This window comes from Misgurnus anguillicaudatus, chromosome 19, assembly GCF_027580225.2.
Source record: "Misgurnus anguillicaudatus chromosome 19, ASM2758022v2, whole genome shotgun sequence".
In the NCBI taxonomy this organism is placed as follows: Eukaryota; Metazoa; Chordata; class Actinopteri; order Cypriniformes; family Cobitidae; genus Misgurnus; species Misgurnus anguillicaudatus.
The window spans coordinates 29,117,890-29,133,749 of NC_073355.2; the positions used below are offsets into that span (position 1 = coordinate 29,117,890).

At 38.1% G+C, this 15,860-nt stretch overlaps 1 protein-coding gene across 2 annotated transcripts in view; it reads right to left on the reverse strand.

Annotated features, from left to right (window-relative positions):
• The window catches only part of grin2aa (glutamate receptor, ionotropic, N-methyl D-aspartate 2A, a), a 192,671-nt gene that overhangs the window by 68,216 nt on the left and 108,595 nt on the right, over positions 1–15,860 (reverse strand). For both annotated transcript variants that reach the window (XM_055194172.2, XM_055194171.2), the window contains one exon: positions 3,924–4,038. In XM_055194172.2, coding sequence (XP_055050147.1) covers positions 3,924–4,038 — 115 coding nt within the window. The remainder of the gene's footprint in view (positions 1–3,923; positions 4,039–15,860) is intronic.

A 15,860-nucleotide genomic window follows, 5' to 3' on the forward strand; every position in this document is an offset into this window, starting at 1 on the left:
AGACGCGTTTTTTTTTTTAGTGTGCTTGCTGTGCATCTAGATTTAAAATAAACTTGAGCCCGACTTCATATATGGCCTCTAAAAGGAAAATTATTTATATCTATTGTCTTTTAATAATCATTCGCCTATTCATCCTCTATTGCAAAAAAACAAAAATCTATTTTATGCAAAACTCATCTCAGTGTAGGCTGGATAAAAGTAAAGTTTTACTTTTTACTTTAATATCTGTCATGAACTAAAGTGGGCCGGTCTAGGCATCAAACTCCAGGGCTGAAAATGAGTCCCACTCCGGCCCTGGATCGAACCAATCAAATTGTAAGGGAGGGCTTACGATATACGATGTCTGGACATGTCTGGATGCTATACGATGATGGACAGATGATCAACAATAACGTAATCAACCATGTCACCAAAGAGCGTTTGTGTTGAATTTGTTTTCAACAAAATGGCTGCTGGAGAATTCAGTTGTGTGGATTCTGCCATCAAGTCTGTTCTACAAGATATCGGTAGCGCATCGATTTTAAAAGAGGAACAGAGAAACGCGATCAAGGCATTTGTTGATCAAAAAATATGTTTTTGCCATCCTTCCTACAGGATTTGGCAAAAGATTAATTTATCAGCTGGCTCCAATGGTCGCTATAAAGATGGGACACAACGAAAACCCAGTGGTCATTATTGTTTCTCCTTTGGTCGCACTCATGGAAGACCAAGTTAAAGAAGCAACTGAAATGGGTATCACTGTGATGCAACTCGGTTAGATGAAAAAACTATGCCGAAAAATCGCTGGGCCGTTTAAAGGAACACGCCCAGATTTTGGGAATTTAACTTATTCACCGTGTCCCCCAGAGTTAGATGGGTCCATACATACCTTTCTCATCTCCGTGCGTGCTGTGGCTCTGTCTGACGCGGCCCCCGCTAGCTTAGTTTAGCACGAAGATTGGAAGTGAATGGCTCCAGCTAGCATACTGCTCCCAATAAGTGACAAAATAACGTGAACATTTTCCTATTTATGTGTTGTGATTTGTATGGAAACACCGTGGACAAATAACAAGGTCATATGAGACGCAGCCATCTTTTAACAGTATACATACCAGGAACTATATTCTCAGAAGGCGAAGCACTGCTACTTGTGCGGAGTGATTTGCTCACAGCACCCGAGAAGCCCCCTCATATCACCTTGTTATTTGTACACGCTGTGACAACACATACAAAGGAAAATGTTTGCGTTATTTTGTCACTTATTGGGAGCAGTATGCCAGCTGGAGCTATTCATTTCCAGTCTTTGTGCTAAGCTAAGCTAGCGGGGGCTGCGTCAGACAGAGTTACAGCACGCACGGAGATGAGAAAGGTATGTATGGACTTATCTAACTCTGGGGGATACGGTGAATAAGCTAAATTCCATAAATCTGGGCGTGTTCCTTTAACGGATTCTGCCAACAAACTGGTATTTCTCAATGGCCTGGGGCGGACATAAAATGGATTTGAAGCAAAAGTATTTGATGAACGTATAATACTTGCCAAGAGAATTCGATAAATCTCATTAGCCCGTTTAGCAGCTTTTGCATCTGAGCTTTTCTTTAATCATGGAAGTTTTGTAGTGTCAGCCAAACACATTAAAGTTTGCAGAGAAAGCTTTCAAGAAAGTCCTTTCTAGATTTTACCTGTAAGGTGTGCTTGTAATGTGCATGCATGATAAGAGCCTGTCATGTGCTCAAAATATCGCCATATGTACTTCCTATTAAATTGTAATTCTTCTCCTGACACTTCCAGTCACCTGCTTCCAAAACTGTGTCCAAAACGCAAAAATAATGTGACAGCACACAGCTAGAGTGACACGCGGTTCAACATTTTATCTGCTTTAATCATCATCAACAAGAGGCAACTTGACATAGAATTAATTAATGTAATTACTTTCATGTGGATTTAATTTGGCACCACAGCAGCTTGATCTTTGCGTCTGTCAGTGTGCTGATAAAAGGAGGGTGAGACGTTAGGTTGCAAGAAGTGCAAGAAGTCAAAAGCTATTTTAGACTAACCAAATGACAGAATTGTTTGCCATTGGATGAAATTTCAAGCGAGAGCAAGGTTACATCGTGTTACCTTTTTAAGATACATTGTTACAGTTCCCTTTTGAGGAAACTCGCGCTGTGACACTTTGGGGATGCCTCCAGGTGTAAGTGCGTCTGAATGTGTATATCAAATTCAACCAATAAACAGGCTTAACGACAAAGACAGGGTGACGCGGGAGCCAGGAAGTATATCGCTATCTGAAATATTGCCAAAGACGGCGTTACAGGGACGCAGGAAGTATGGCAAGGGAGACGCAGCGTCTCGTTCCTTTCTCAGGGAACAAAAGTTACATACGTAACCCGAGACGTTTTCATTTGTCAAACACAACTATGCAAAAAACATTTTGGTATGAATTCGACTACAGAAGATATAAGCATTTAAAGTGAACAGTTTAGCATGTGTGCTTAAAAAGTCTAGAATTTTTATGATATTATCCTACACTACACAGATAATAATATGGATTTTTTTTTCCAGAAAACCTTTTGCATAAAATAGACTCAAGCACGTTCAATGATCTGTATCCATGTATGTATATTTTTCAAAAACTTTCCAGGGCCTTGAATTTTTTTCCCCAGATTCACAAACTTTCAAGGATTTCAAGGACCCGTGGGAACCCTGCATTCACTTTTATATAGGAATTGTCTGGATGGGGTTAAAAAGCACTGTTTGTTTGTTAAAAGGAAAATATCTTTCTTTGTTTGCAATTGCCACTTTTTTGAAATACTTATTGGGGCCACTGTATATCTCAAATACCAATGTATCCCCCTCTATAACTGTACCATGGGACCAAAACTAAACTTCCAAGAAGCTAATTTAGTCTTGTTTAAGAGACAAAAATAGATTTTTGGCAACACATCAACTTTTTAGATGACAATAAGTGGATTTTAACAAAGAACATCGTTGCCATCTGTTATATTCTGCTCTACGTGCTGCAGTAGGAACACTATCTAGTCCCAAATGAGCTGAATAACATGGGAAGCATTTAATTCGGGCTGAATCTGATTGATGATGTTCGGAGAACATCAGGGCAGGTTGAAAATAATACGAAGCCTTTGTAGTTGAGCCCAAACAAATGCTTTAACAGTCAGATGTATAACAAGGGCCTAAACCCTCTGGGAGCTAATTTAGTGTGTTTTATTCTACTGTAATACAAACCCAATACCATATCTGAAAAACGGTGGCAGTTTAATGAGCCACACCGTGTTATAATAGGCCAGAATGCAGGTTCCCTTGAAAACAAAGCAATTTATTTGGAGGATTGTATTTGTATGGACAAGTCTCGTGGTCTTTGCTGTTACACTTTACACAAGTGGAATGATCAGAGCAAATAAGCCTTTTGCTGCATGAATGCGCATTCATATCGGATTCAGTCATTCACTGAGAAGTGTATTCTGTGAATTAGACTCCCACCGATATTGACCCACGAATCAATTTCTCCTATTGTTTGGCCACTCCAATTATTTCTTCCGCTTTGCTTTCATTTGAACCGCATTCTGGAAAATAAAAAAGAGGGACACATCCATCCAAGATCCCCGCACCGATGCACATGCATGCATGCGCGTTCCCATTCATGTGTGGATTTGGAGTTTGACACGGGGTGGACTGTGGTTCGTAGAAAAAACACAGGCGTTAATTACACCTCCAAATCTGCAGACTCCGGCGGTGTTGAGGTAATTACCGTACTGACACACTTTTTACATCGTTTCAGGCTGTAATTAAGATGGCGGATTCATGAGCACTAATATTGTGTGAACAGTTGTTAATGACGCTTTGCTTGGAGGAGTTACAGTATAATAAAATTATAATGACGCAGTTAAGAAGGTCAGCTATGCTCACTTGCAGATCTGGCTTACCTTTTCCCATTCTCTGTCCTTGTTCAACACGATCACCACCAGTTTGGGATACACCTGGTAACCGTCCTCTGTGAAGGATAAATCTTTGCCTTCCCAGGTCACGTTCATCATGTACCTGCGGGAAGCAGAGAGCTTGTGAGATCCACAAATAGAGCAGTCAGGTGACACGAATCTTATTTGGTGCAGAAGGCACCAAGAACTTTTTATTCTAGTGATTTTCCCTTTTATACGTAAAAGATCAAAATAACATATGAAGGTCATTTTCAACACGCAAGAAGACAAACGAAGGAATTAATGAGCCGTCTGAAGACTAATGACTGACCTAAATCAGATGTCACATTAGCGGAAGATGAAAAATCTGCCCGAGTTATTATTAGTATCAGATGAACTCTACATGAATCACAACCGTTCTTTCTTTTTCGTCTCCATCTTCGAAGAAATAGAAAAATGAGGGTGCAAATATAAAACAGAACAGATTTGTTTGAATGAATATCCAGGATTGACTGCAAGTAAAGTTTTATTGATAACATTTGTCAGGTTATAAAAACAGACATTTCGATATGCCCCTTTTGAAAAGTTTGTTTCCTGTTTGTTAACTCTTGAACACGTAGCCACATCCAGCTTGGAAAACGTGTGTCATATGCAATCATGTACAATACTTTGTTAAAATAATTTATTATTTTTAAGGGATGCACCGAATGTTTAGCCGAATGAAAATGATGTGAAATTATGTAAAAAGGCAGAATAAATTTTACTGAACAATGAGGTCATTGATGATGCGATCAGATAGTAACCAGCGCAGAGTAAGAGATGCGCAAATGCAGCACACTTGTTGGTAAAGGCATTTTAAAGTGTCAAAGGAAGACACTACATGTTTATTTATCATTTAAAATCAAGACATCCTGAACACCATGCAGTGTATGAGAAAGACACGGCGGCGGCGATCCTGGGTATTTGTCTGCTGAATCCACAAGCACGGAGAACGAGAGACTTTAGCTCTTCATCTCATGTCATAAAACATCAACAGTATGTAATAAAAACTTCCTAAAACCAGTAAAGTCCTACAATAACAAATGTTTATTAACAATAAGCTTTTTGTTAGACTGCTTTGTTGAGCGCTTTTTCCTCTGTCATCTCCTCTCAATCTTGCTGCTGTTTCTCTGCATTTTCGCGTGGGTTTGGGGTTAGATTTGGAGTTGGGGTTCCCCGCTAGCTGCGTCAGACAGAGTTACAGCATGCATGGAGATGAGAAAAGTATGTATGGACTTATCTAACTCTGGGGGATACGGTGAATAAGCTAAATTCCTAAAATCTGGGCGTGTTCCTTTAACTATTGGTTTATACTATTTTTTACAATTGTCGCCTTACCTTAGGGTTAGAGTTGGGTTTGGGTTAGGATGTCTTTTTATGTTACAGAAAGTCGTTTAACCCCAAACCACCGCGAAAATGGTAAGAAAATAGGAAAAACAATTGAGTAACAAATACGTGAAACTGAAAGTCCGTGGTACGGCACGGAAAAATGTGGAGCTCGATGACAATGACACGGATAAATCAGCAAAATATTCCATGACTATAACAGAAATTCGTGAGATCAGGTTGGCTATATAAGCATTGTGCGGGAATAGAAGTTGAGATTAATATCTGTTTAGCCAAGAATGTAAATGGAACAGTTTTAACAAGTCTATCTATACAGTAGCTATCTTATCAGAGTGTGTACAAGGTGCAAAAAGGCCACAGACTGCTGGAATGTCAAAAAAAGTTAAATAATGTGAAATAAAGATAGTAAAAAGGACATTCTGACAATTCTTGTGCAATGGTGAGAACATTGGCAAAATAATAAAGAAAATGAACAAATCAAAATAATAAGTTTTTCATTTTATTTGGTGTCAGTCAACAATTTTCCTTTCGGTGTGTCCCTAACATTGTTATTATTATTTAACGTGATATTCATCATTTTGTCATGTGGCCAATAGAGTTCAAACCACAGCTGCAAAGTCCGATTTTGTTCAATCCCTGGGGAGTCTGCTGACATTGCAGACCTCTGCTGTATATAAGCACCCTCTTATATATGTTACATCATTACTACGCTCACTAGTATGGTTAATCTTAACTCTTTCCTCGCCATTGACGAGTTATCTCGTTTCACAAAACGCTTCCCTGCCAATGACGAGAGTTTCCGGGTTTCCGGCACACTTCCGCAATTTATGCAACCCGGAAGTTACACCTCACATGAAGAGAAAGAACTCTTGTGTATGTTTTGAGGATCGTTCTAAATCTGATCTCTATCAAAAGTCTGTCACAAAAATTTTATTATTTCAGTTTTTTGGTCAAAATTTGGTGTTTTTGAAGAAACCTACCCATATTTAAGAGGTGATAAAAAGAGAACTAATGAAGGTAGGATGAAACGTTTTTTTGTTGTTGTTTGAAAGCAAAGGGTCTGTTCTTTCATTTGATATATTGTATGTTTAGATATTTAACTTTTTCCCCGCCATTGAAAAGATATCTCGTCAATCAAGAGAAAACGCTTCCCCGCCAATGACGAGTATTTCCGTCTTTCCGCAATACCGCTATTATCCACTAGGCAACTTTTTAATTGCCGGAAGTATTGCCCTATGGCAAGCTGCTGCATGTCCATGTCTGTTTTAAAGATCGCTCTGAATGGGATCTCTATGAACGTTTTTTTTTTTTTTTTTTTTTTTTGGAAGCACAGGGTCTGTTCTTTCATTTGGTATATTGTATGTTTATTTATTTAAAGAAGAACATTTTCTGGAAGGCATTAAACTTTTGTGAAAATCATGAAAAATGCTGGCGCTGGCTGGCAACTTTTTTAAAAACTGGCGAAAGAGTTAAAGAAGAACATTTTCTGGAAGGCATTTAACTTTTGTAAAAATCACGAAAAATGCTGGTGTTGGCTGGCAACTTTATTTAAAAAAAAGCTGGCAGGGAAAGAGTTAACCGCTGTATTCTGCTGCTTATGTTTTATGATTTTTCTGTGTTTTTTCCTCCATCTATTAATGTAAAGCTGCTTTAAAACAATTAAACAATTGTGAAAAACGCTATATAAATAAAATTGAATTGAACTGAATTATAATACGCGAAAATCCAGAAAATCGTGGGTTGCAGGTTTTTGGGCTTATTTTATAAATCTGGTTGCTTGTTAGGAAAATCTAACAAGCAGCTTCATTTTTTTCACATGTATGATTGCTGTTTTCTTCAATGCATTGATTGACATTGTCTGCTCACAGCTAACAGCCAATCAGTTTAATAATATAAGTGTTGTTGCTTAATGCATCCTCAAACATCCCGTCTCCTCCTTCCTCTTCTCCCCCTCAGTGCCCAAATCACATTAACCATGCAGACCTGACATTGTTATCCAAGCAGTGTTGATAGTTAGTAGATGTAGATATATATGTACATTTCCACATACATTGACAGAAACAGAATGATTTAAAGGGGCCATGGCATGAAAACGAGACCTTTTCCGTGTTTAAGTGCTATAATTGGGTCCTCAGTGCTTCTATCAACCTAGAAAATGTGAAAAAGATCAACCCAGTAACTTAGTTTTGGTAAACCATTCTCTACAATGCACATACAAAAATAGGTTGTTGAAATTTGTCCCTCTTTATGATGTCATAAAGAGCTCTTATTAGAATAATACCGCCCCCTTTATCTGCACTATCCAATCACAGCACTGCAATTTAGGCAGAGAAAAAAAGAGAGAAAAAAATAATTCACAGCACAATTGAGTTTCAATTGCAACAAACCACCATCATTGTGATCAGTGTTTGCACTTCATCCGCTCATTTGCATTTTAAAGGACACACCCAAAACGGCACATTTTTGCTCACACCAACAAAGTGTCAATTTTAACATGCTATAATAAATTAATTATATCGTATTTTGAGCTAAAACTTCACATATGCGCTCTGGGGACACCAAAGATTTATCTGACATCTTAAAAAAGTATTGTGTCATGGCCCCTTTAAATATTAAAAAAACACTCAGTACTTGGTGTACTATGCTTTCACTATATAGCCGTATAAGACCCCAAGCCAGAGATGTTGTAGCGCTTTAATGTTAAGATGTACAGAGATTTTAAATATAAATGTGCACTTTATATCAAACAAGACCTAAAAGTAAAAAACAAGTAGACTAATAATAATTATAAATATTTTTAATAAAATAAATTTAAACCATATGCATCTATTAGTTGGGCTTGTTTTTGAAGCTATGGTTGCGTATTTTGTCTCGCGAGACTTGGCATCACTGGTTGAACCTGTAAAGCTGAACAATTATATTAACGCTGCTCAAGAGACTGCAAACATAAATATAGGCCTAACAAAAAACAGGGTGTAAACAGGGTGTTCCAACCCAGTCTGTTTTCTATACTTTTCACCGTGTTCCTGTCATACTGTTTTAAGTGCGATAATCCGGGGAACACAATGTCGCTTTCTCACTTTCACACCTGGATGTCTTTAGGTCTTCCTCAGAGACCAAAGTGGCAAAACACAGTCTGACACAAACTCACCTGACTGCCCCCACCCTTCTCAGTAATGACGACCTAGCAATTTTACCGAGCCCTTAGGCGTGAGTGCGATCGCCGCTGGAAAGTTTTATGGAGCAGAACTGCCAGGTGAACAGGATTAGAAGTGCACAGCGATGATCGATTTATGAAACAGGTCTTAGTGGGCATCTGCTGACTGAATGGCAGAGCAGCTTGTTGAATTGATTGGGGTCCCATTTAGGGGGGTGCAGTGAAGGCCCACTCACCCTTGATATATCGTTGAATCCAATTACACCAGACTGTGGAGAGGACGACAATCGATAATCTTCGCTCTCAAGACATGTTTCCATTCACAATGGGCTCCCTTATTTATTTTAGACCTGCTCTCACATTTCACACCTCTTCTAGTTCCCATTTGTTGCTGCTAAGGTTGTGAGTCCTGGATCACTACACCGGTCACACCTGCAGAGCCCCTTTACCAATTACTGAGGAAACCAGATAGTGGACACAGTGTGTCAATAGGGCTTTAGGTTCTCGGCAGAGCCGCAGGAGTGTTGGAGTCGTGCTCATTAACTCACAGTCTTCTGTCACTGCTAGACCGGTGTCATATAGACATATGGAAGTGACAAATATGAGATGGGGGGAAACTGTAGAAACGAGAAGCACTGAATGCAAGAATACATGTACACACATACACATCAGATATAGAGAAAGTAATGAAAATATAAACCTATGTTTTAAAAATGTATCGATAAAGATGCACAGCATATGTTAAAACAATAATGAAGTTAAAAATAAAATATTCATATTGTGGATTATTTTACAGCTGTACTTAGAAAACCAAGCAGATTTTGCAGCTCTGCTTGTGCATGTCTGGTTCACCTGATACTAAACCGTACAACAACAAAATCCTCTAGGGGACGGTTTCACAAAAAGGGGAATGTAATATGTAAAAATGACAAATGCATTTTGAATCAAAACTGTATCAGCCTGGTACTCTGTAAACACAACTTTTGCTCCAGATGGACTGATAAACAAAGCCTGTGAAACCTGATAATTCCCCAACACCAGACAATCAGATAACAGCCTGTCAGACTGAAAAGCTATTTCCAGTTTTGTGTGCATTACGCTTCAGACAACCCTTGGTCTAAGGTTGAGACTAGACCCAACCTGGTCTCAGCCTCAGACGTCACGTCACGTCCATGGCCCAATGCCTGAACATCTGATCCATACGACACACTTATAGTCTTTATAGAAACAGTCTGCATAGAAACAACACATGCCGTCTGATCGATGAAGAAAGCCGTCATGTTTACATGGGTGACAATATGCTTCATCAAGATTGAATAAATGCTGCGTTTTTAAAAGTATGCAAGGTTTACGAGTCATGACATAAAGTCTTTAAAGGAGACATTTCACAAGACTTTTTTTAAGATGTCAAATAAATCTTTGGTTACCCCAGAGTACATTTAGCTCAAAATATTATATAGATAATTTTAATAACATGTTAAAATTGCCACTTTGTATGTCTTTTGGTGTATCCTTTTAAATGCAAATGAGCTGATCTCTGCACTAAATGGCAAGTCCTATGGTTGGATAGTGCAGATTAAGAGGCGGTATCAACCCCTTCTGACATTACAAGGGGAGCCACATTTCAATAACCTATTTTTTCACATGCTTGTAGAGAATGGTTTACAAAAACCAAGTTACTGGATTGAACTTTTTCACATTTTCTATGTTGATACAAGCACCGGGGACCCAAATATAGCACTTAAACATGGAAAAGTCAGATTTTCATGATATGTCTCGTTTAAAAGATGTCAAAGAGTTTTTGCTTGAAGCACAAAGCGAAAAGTGATTGGTTGCTTCACCAGCAGTGGCATCCAGTGACTTCTTTTTTCGAGGGCGCACGATGCGAAGTTCGTCACAACATGTATGTAGCCCGTCATGTGTGTGGTTCATAATTTCAAAATATGTGTTTGCCGCATCCAGTGAGCATATGTGCATCACGTGTCTTGTCAAAATAAGTGCCTGCTGCAGACGCGTCTAAACGGTTTATCATTAAAGAGATGCTCGCGTTTGCCAGATACTCGCATAATCTCATGCATAATCAGAGTTTACTGGTAAGTGAGTGTCTTGCGTGTATTTTGTGAACGTAAGAGTCTCTTTTATCATAAACGGTTTTGATGTGTGTGCAGCAGGCACTTATTTTGAAAAAACACGTGATGCACATGGTTCACATGAGGCAACAAACACATATTTTGAAAACACGAGCAACACACATGACACTCCGAACACATATTTTGAATTTGCGCCCCTCAAGCAGTCACGAGTCGCCACTGTTGACAAGTCATATGGCCTCATGGCCGATCCTTGGCCATTCAAAGCCGCCATGGCTCCCAGACCATCAGTACGAAACCCTAGACAGAGCAAGAACCCAACCTAAGCACACATCACTTCACCATAATTAAAGCTCATAACACCCCTGACCCTCGCCTGCTCAGTGAGAACCCTTTCTTCACAATGCTCATTACAGCAGATGTGTCTGAAGTGACCACACAGCTGCTCTGGGATCAGGCACAGCACAGTTAACTACGTGGGCTATGAAACCCCCTCAAGAGTTTTCACAGTTCTTTACATGTGGTCAAACTGCAGCAGGCAGTCGCATTTTGATGGGCCGAGTGTGCTGGAATGAAACTGTTCCTCATTAGGCATTTATAGCAACAAGGTTGACACTAATATTGACGGGCAAGATGTTCCCTATGCGACATATAGAGTTTTTCAGTCATTAAAGATGCAAGAATGTGTTCCTACATGAAGCAGGGGTGTCTGCATATCTCAAGCGCAATACCAATATTTTGAATATATATCTCAAGCCGTATTGCTAATGGTGGCATTATGGCATTAATGTATATTTGGAAGTAATGCAAAACAGTGAACTCTCTCTTGTGCAATAACTGAGCACATGATTGACACAAATCAAATCATTATTATTGACATACTGTAAACCATTATTCAGATGGGATTAATATCATAAATAAGTATCATATCATAAAAACATCTTTATACACCACTGACAAAATAGTTCTGTATGTTATATTGCATTTCTGCCATGAGATCCTCCGTAAATTTACAGACTGCAACTTTATCATAGTTTAAAGTATTAGTCCATTTTCTTAAAAAAAATCCAGATAATTTACTCACCACCATGTCATCCAAAATGTTGATGTCTTTCTTTGTTCAGTCGAGAAGAAATTATGTTTTTTCAGGAAAACATTCCAGGATTTTTCTCATTTTAAAGGACTTTAATGGACCCCAACACTTAACACAACACTTAACAGTTTTTTCAACGGAGTTTCAAAGGACTCTAAACAATCCCAAACAAGGCATAAGGGTCTTATCTAGCGAAACGATCATTGTCATTTTTGACACAAAAAATAAAAAACATGCACTTTTAAACCACAACTTCTCGTTTATCTCCGGTCCTGTGATGTGCAACGCAAACTCACGTAATACGTCATCATGTCAAGAAGTGTTTACAAGTGTGGAGAAAGAGGACCGTTCCTACGTTGTTGTATGTCGAATTATACTAATTACTGTCTTTGGGTCAGTTTATTGTTTAAAATGGTCCACAAATGTGCGTTTCATATATGTAACACCTGACCTTTCTAAGTCACTACGCAATTACGTGAGATTGCGCTGGCGCTTCACAGGACCGGAGATAGACGAGAAGTTGGTTTATAAGTGCATATTTTTTTATTTTTATTGTCAAAAATGACAATCGTTTCACTATATAAGACCCTTATGCCTCATTTGAGATCGTTTAGAGTCCTTTGAAACTCCGTTGAAAAAAACTGTTAAGTGTTACGTGTTGGGATCCATTAGAGTCAATTAAAATGAGAAAAATCCTGGAATGTTTTCCTCAAAAAACATAATTTCTTATTGACTGAGCAAAGAAAGACATCAACATATTGGATGACATGGTGGTGAGTAAATTATCTGGAATTTTTTTTAAGAAAATGGACTAATCCTTTAAGACAATCTGGCATCCCCTCTGAGCATCACCTAAACTTTTTTTATTATAGTAATTATATAAATAATGTTATAACCATATACTCATATCATAGAGTTTTTTTGTATGGTTCACATGTTCATATCAGAGGACTGCCCACATCATGCCTACATCATGCCCACATCTAAACTACAAATGACTCATCCGAATCATTACACAAAATAATTTACTATATAAATAACTGAAACTCAAACAGATTGTTCCAAAAAATGATTGCCTCTATAATAAGCGCTGTAGGTATCTTTACAATGTTAAAACAACATCAAATCTCGTATCACATCTGTTCGGGAGTGCCAGGACAGCTGGGGCTGTAGAGGTCTTTTCACCTGGGGCTCGGGGAGACGTTACTTAGACGCAAGGCTGGCAGTAAACCTGCACTCATAAGTGCATCCCATACAAAGTGGGCCACAGCAGGCCATATCTGAAAAAATACAGCCTTGATAGCGCGCAAGTAAATGGGAGTGACTGGTGTGTATATGTGTGTGTGCTGTCCTCTTCCCTGAAGACGCATTTAGGTCAAAAAAAGTTCTTCTATCCAAAAATAATAAAAAAGCATGACCTGACCACACTATTTTTAGCCAGTACAAAATTTATACTTGTTACTGATCCTCTCCTCAATATGTAACCCTTCCTTTGAAATCGAGGCTAAAGTGAAAAAATCTAAATATAAGATAATTTGAATTGAATCTTTGACATGGCCTTACTCAGTCAATGTTAAAGTTATATTTTTTACATTATGTAAGATGATTTTATGTCGAAAACACAAAATCGCAAAAAAATGTTTTTCACATATATATCCTACAGTGGCGGCTCGTGACTGCTTTTCAGAGGGGCGCAAATTCAAAATATGTGTTCGGAGTGTCATGTGTGTTGCTCGTGTTTTCAAAATATGTGCTTGTTGCGTCATGTGAACCATGTGTTTTGTCAAAATAAGTGCCTGCTGCACACACGTCAAAACCATTTATGATAAAAGAGACGCTCACGTTCACAAAATACACTCAAGACACTCCCTCAACACTAAACTCTGATTACGAATGACATTATGCGAGTATCTGGCAAACGCGAGCGTCTCTTTGAACATAAACCCTTTAGACGCGTCTGCAGGCACTTATTTTGACAAGACACGCGATGCACATAGGTTCACTCGACGACCGAACACATATTTTGAAATTATGAACCACACACATGACGGGCTACATACATGTTGTGACGAACTTCACATCGTGCTCCCTCGAAAAAAGAAGTTACTGATATACTATGCACTGAAAAAAATATTCATTCAATTTACTCAATTTTTTTAAGGTAAGTGGTTGCAATCAATTTATTTAAGTTACATTTAAACAAAAAAGATTAGTAAAGTAAATTAAAATAAAAAACTTTTGTTTAAATGTAGCTTAAATAAATTGATTGCAACCACTTACCTTAAAAAATTGAGTAAATTGAATGAATCTTTTTTTTCAGTGTACAGGGGATCTTTTTCAGTAATATCTGTCAGTATGCCTCCAGCATATAAGCTATGTGTAATGTATTGTACCGTACATTACACAAGTCCAGCATCTCGGCATACTGTCATCTTTAACACAGGCATGTTTAAGACAACATTTAAATTTTAGAGTGAACTCTTCCATAAAACAGACAAATCCTGTTGCCACCGGCTGGCATAGTTCAACCTAATTCTGCCAATAATTCCACCATTATAGCTTCCATAAGTCTTATTTAATATTACCCGTGAAAGTTCCAGGTAATAGCAGTGACTCCTGTGGTGGAGTTGGTCTCTAAAATTATGTTATGCTGAATGTGGTCAGATTGGCCCCCGTCTCAATGGGAGTGTTTAAAGTGCCCTTTATTTTTGAAATCTATGGTTCCAGAGAGCACAGCTGACAGCTACCCTTGGTCCCCAACACAGGGAGGTGGTATGTGGACCGGCCGTGCCTCTCCTCTGTTGACAGGTAATTTCAGTTTTCGTCACTGATATATGAAGGCAAAATTTTGCTAAGGTCCGCTTTTCACAGCTCTCCAGATGACAGTCTTAAATCTGTCATAAAGGAAAATTTTGCTTGGGGACCACATATTTCACCCGGGCTTCTGACACTCTATTTTAACAAGAACGTGAAATTCAGAGAAGGGTGCGCTTGCCAAAAATGCTGTGCCAAATATATATTCCCTGTATAACATTCGCAATTATAGGTAAGTCTAGTAGAATCTAATTGGACAATCAAAGCATTTTTGTGGCCAGGATTTAATGAAGAACATAAAGACATCTTGTCCAACATTAAAGAAAAGACGAATCTTCTAGTGTAATCCAGTACAATATAATTCAGTACAATATAATCTAATCAAATTGCCAGTGCAAATTTACAATTACTTACCTTTGTGTGTAATTATAGTTAAAGGCACAATATGTAAGATTTCTGCATTAAATCATCATTAAAACTGTTATATATAGTGTTATATAAATTGTATTGCTGTCAATTGATTCAATTTTAAAGAGGATTAATTACAACCTTTTCTGTGATTAATCGTGAAAATAATTTTTGTTATCATTTACTATATGCCCCCAAAGTAAAAAAAATCTTCGCACCCTGAATTTAAAGCGTATAATGTAACAGTAAAATTGATAGACATCAAAAGATGTTGTGACTTTAAAATTTCTAGTGTCTGGAAAGGTTGTCTTTTGGGTAGTTCTTTTGGCAAAGCATCTGTCACAGGACACAGGTCGCACACCATGTATCTAAAAATCAAACACATTATTATCTATGAATGTACACACACCGGGGGCGCTGTGACTCTGAATGTATGCTGAATCTTGATGTGCAGTGCTGGGCAGACTGGGCGTGGTGCTGGTGGTTTGTCCGACTGCAAATTAATTGCGTTAAGTTATTTTACAGCTGTAGAAACCATAGATGTGCTTTACTTCAAGTGGAACGGTGCTGCAAAGACTGATCGGCATATACTAGCTACTACTTCCTTTTGCAGCACAAAAGCAGTATTGCCAACTCACTGTTGCGCTACTTTGAAGTCATACGCCAATCGGTCTGTGCAGATGCTTATAATCCATAATATCATTATAAAGTTGGTTATAAAAAGTGTATTCTGCATAATAATTTGGAACAGCATATTTTGCATATTTTTCAAAGTATTAAAGTATCTTTTAACATTTTTATTTAATTTAAATAGAATCCACACTGTCATATAAGTGTTGAGGGTAAAAATAATGGGTGCTTAATAATTTGTCACGCGGTGTATTAACAGCATTGACATTTTTGTTTAATATTAAGTTTCCCTAATCTTAAATTAAGCACCCAAATATAAATAAGAACTAGCCCAAATCTAACATAGGCAAAACTGACAAAACACAAAT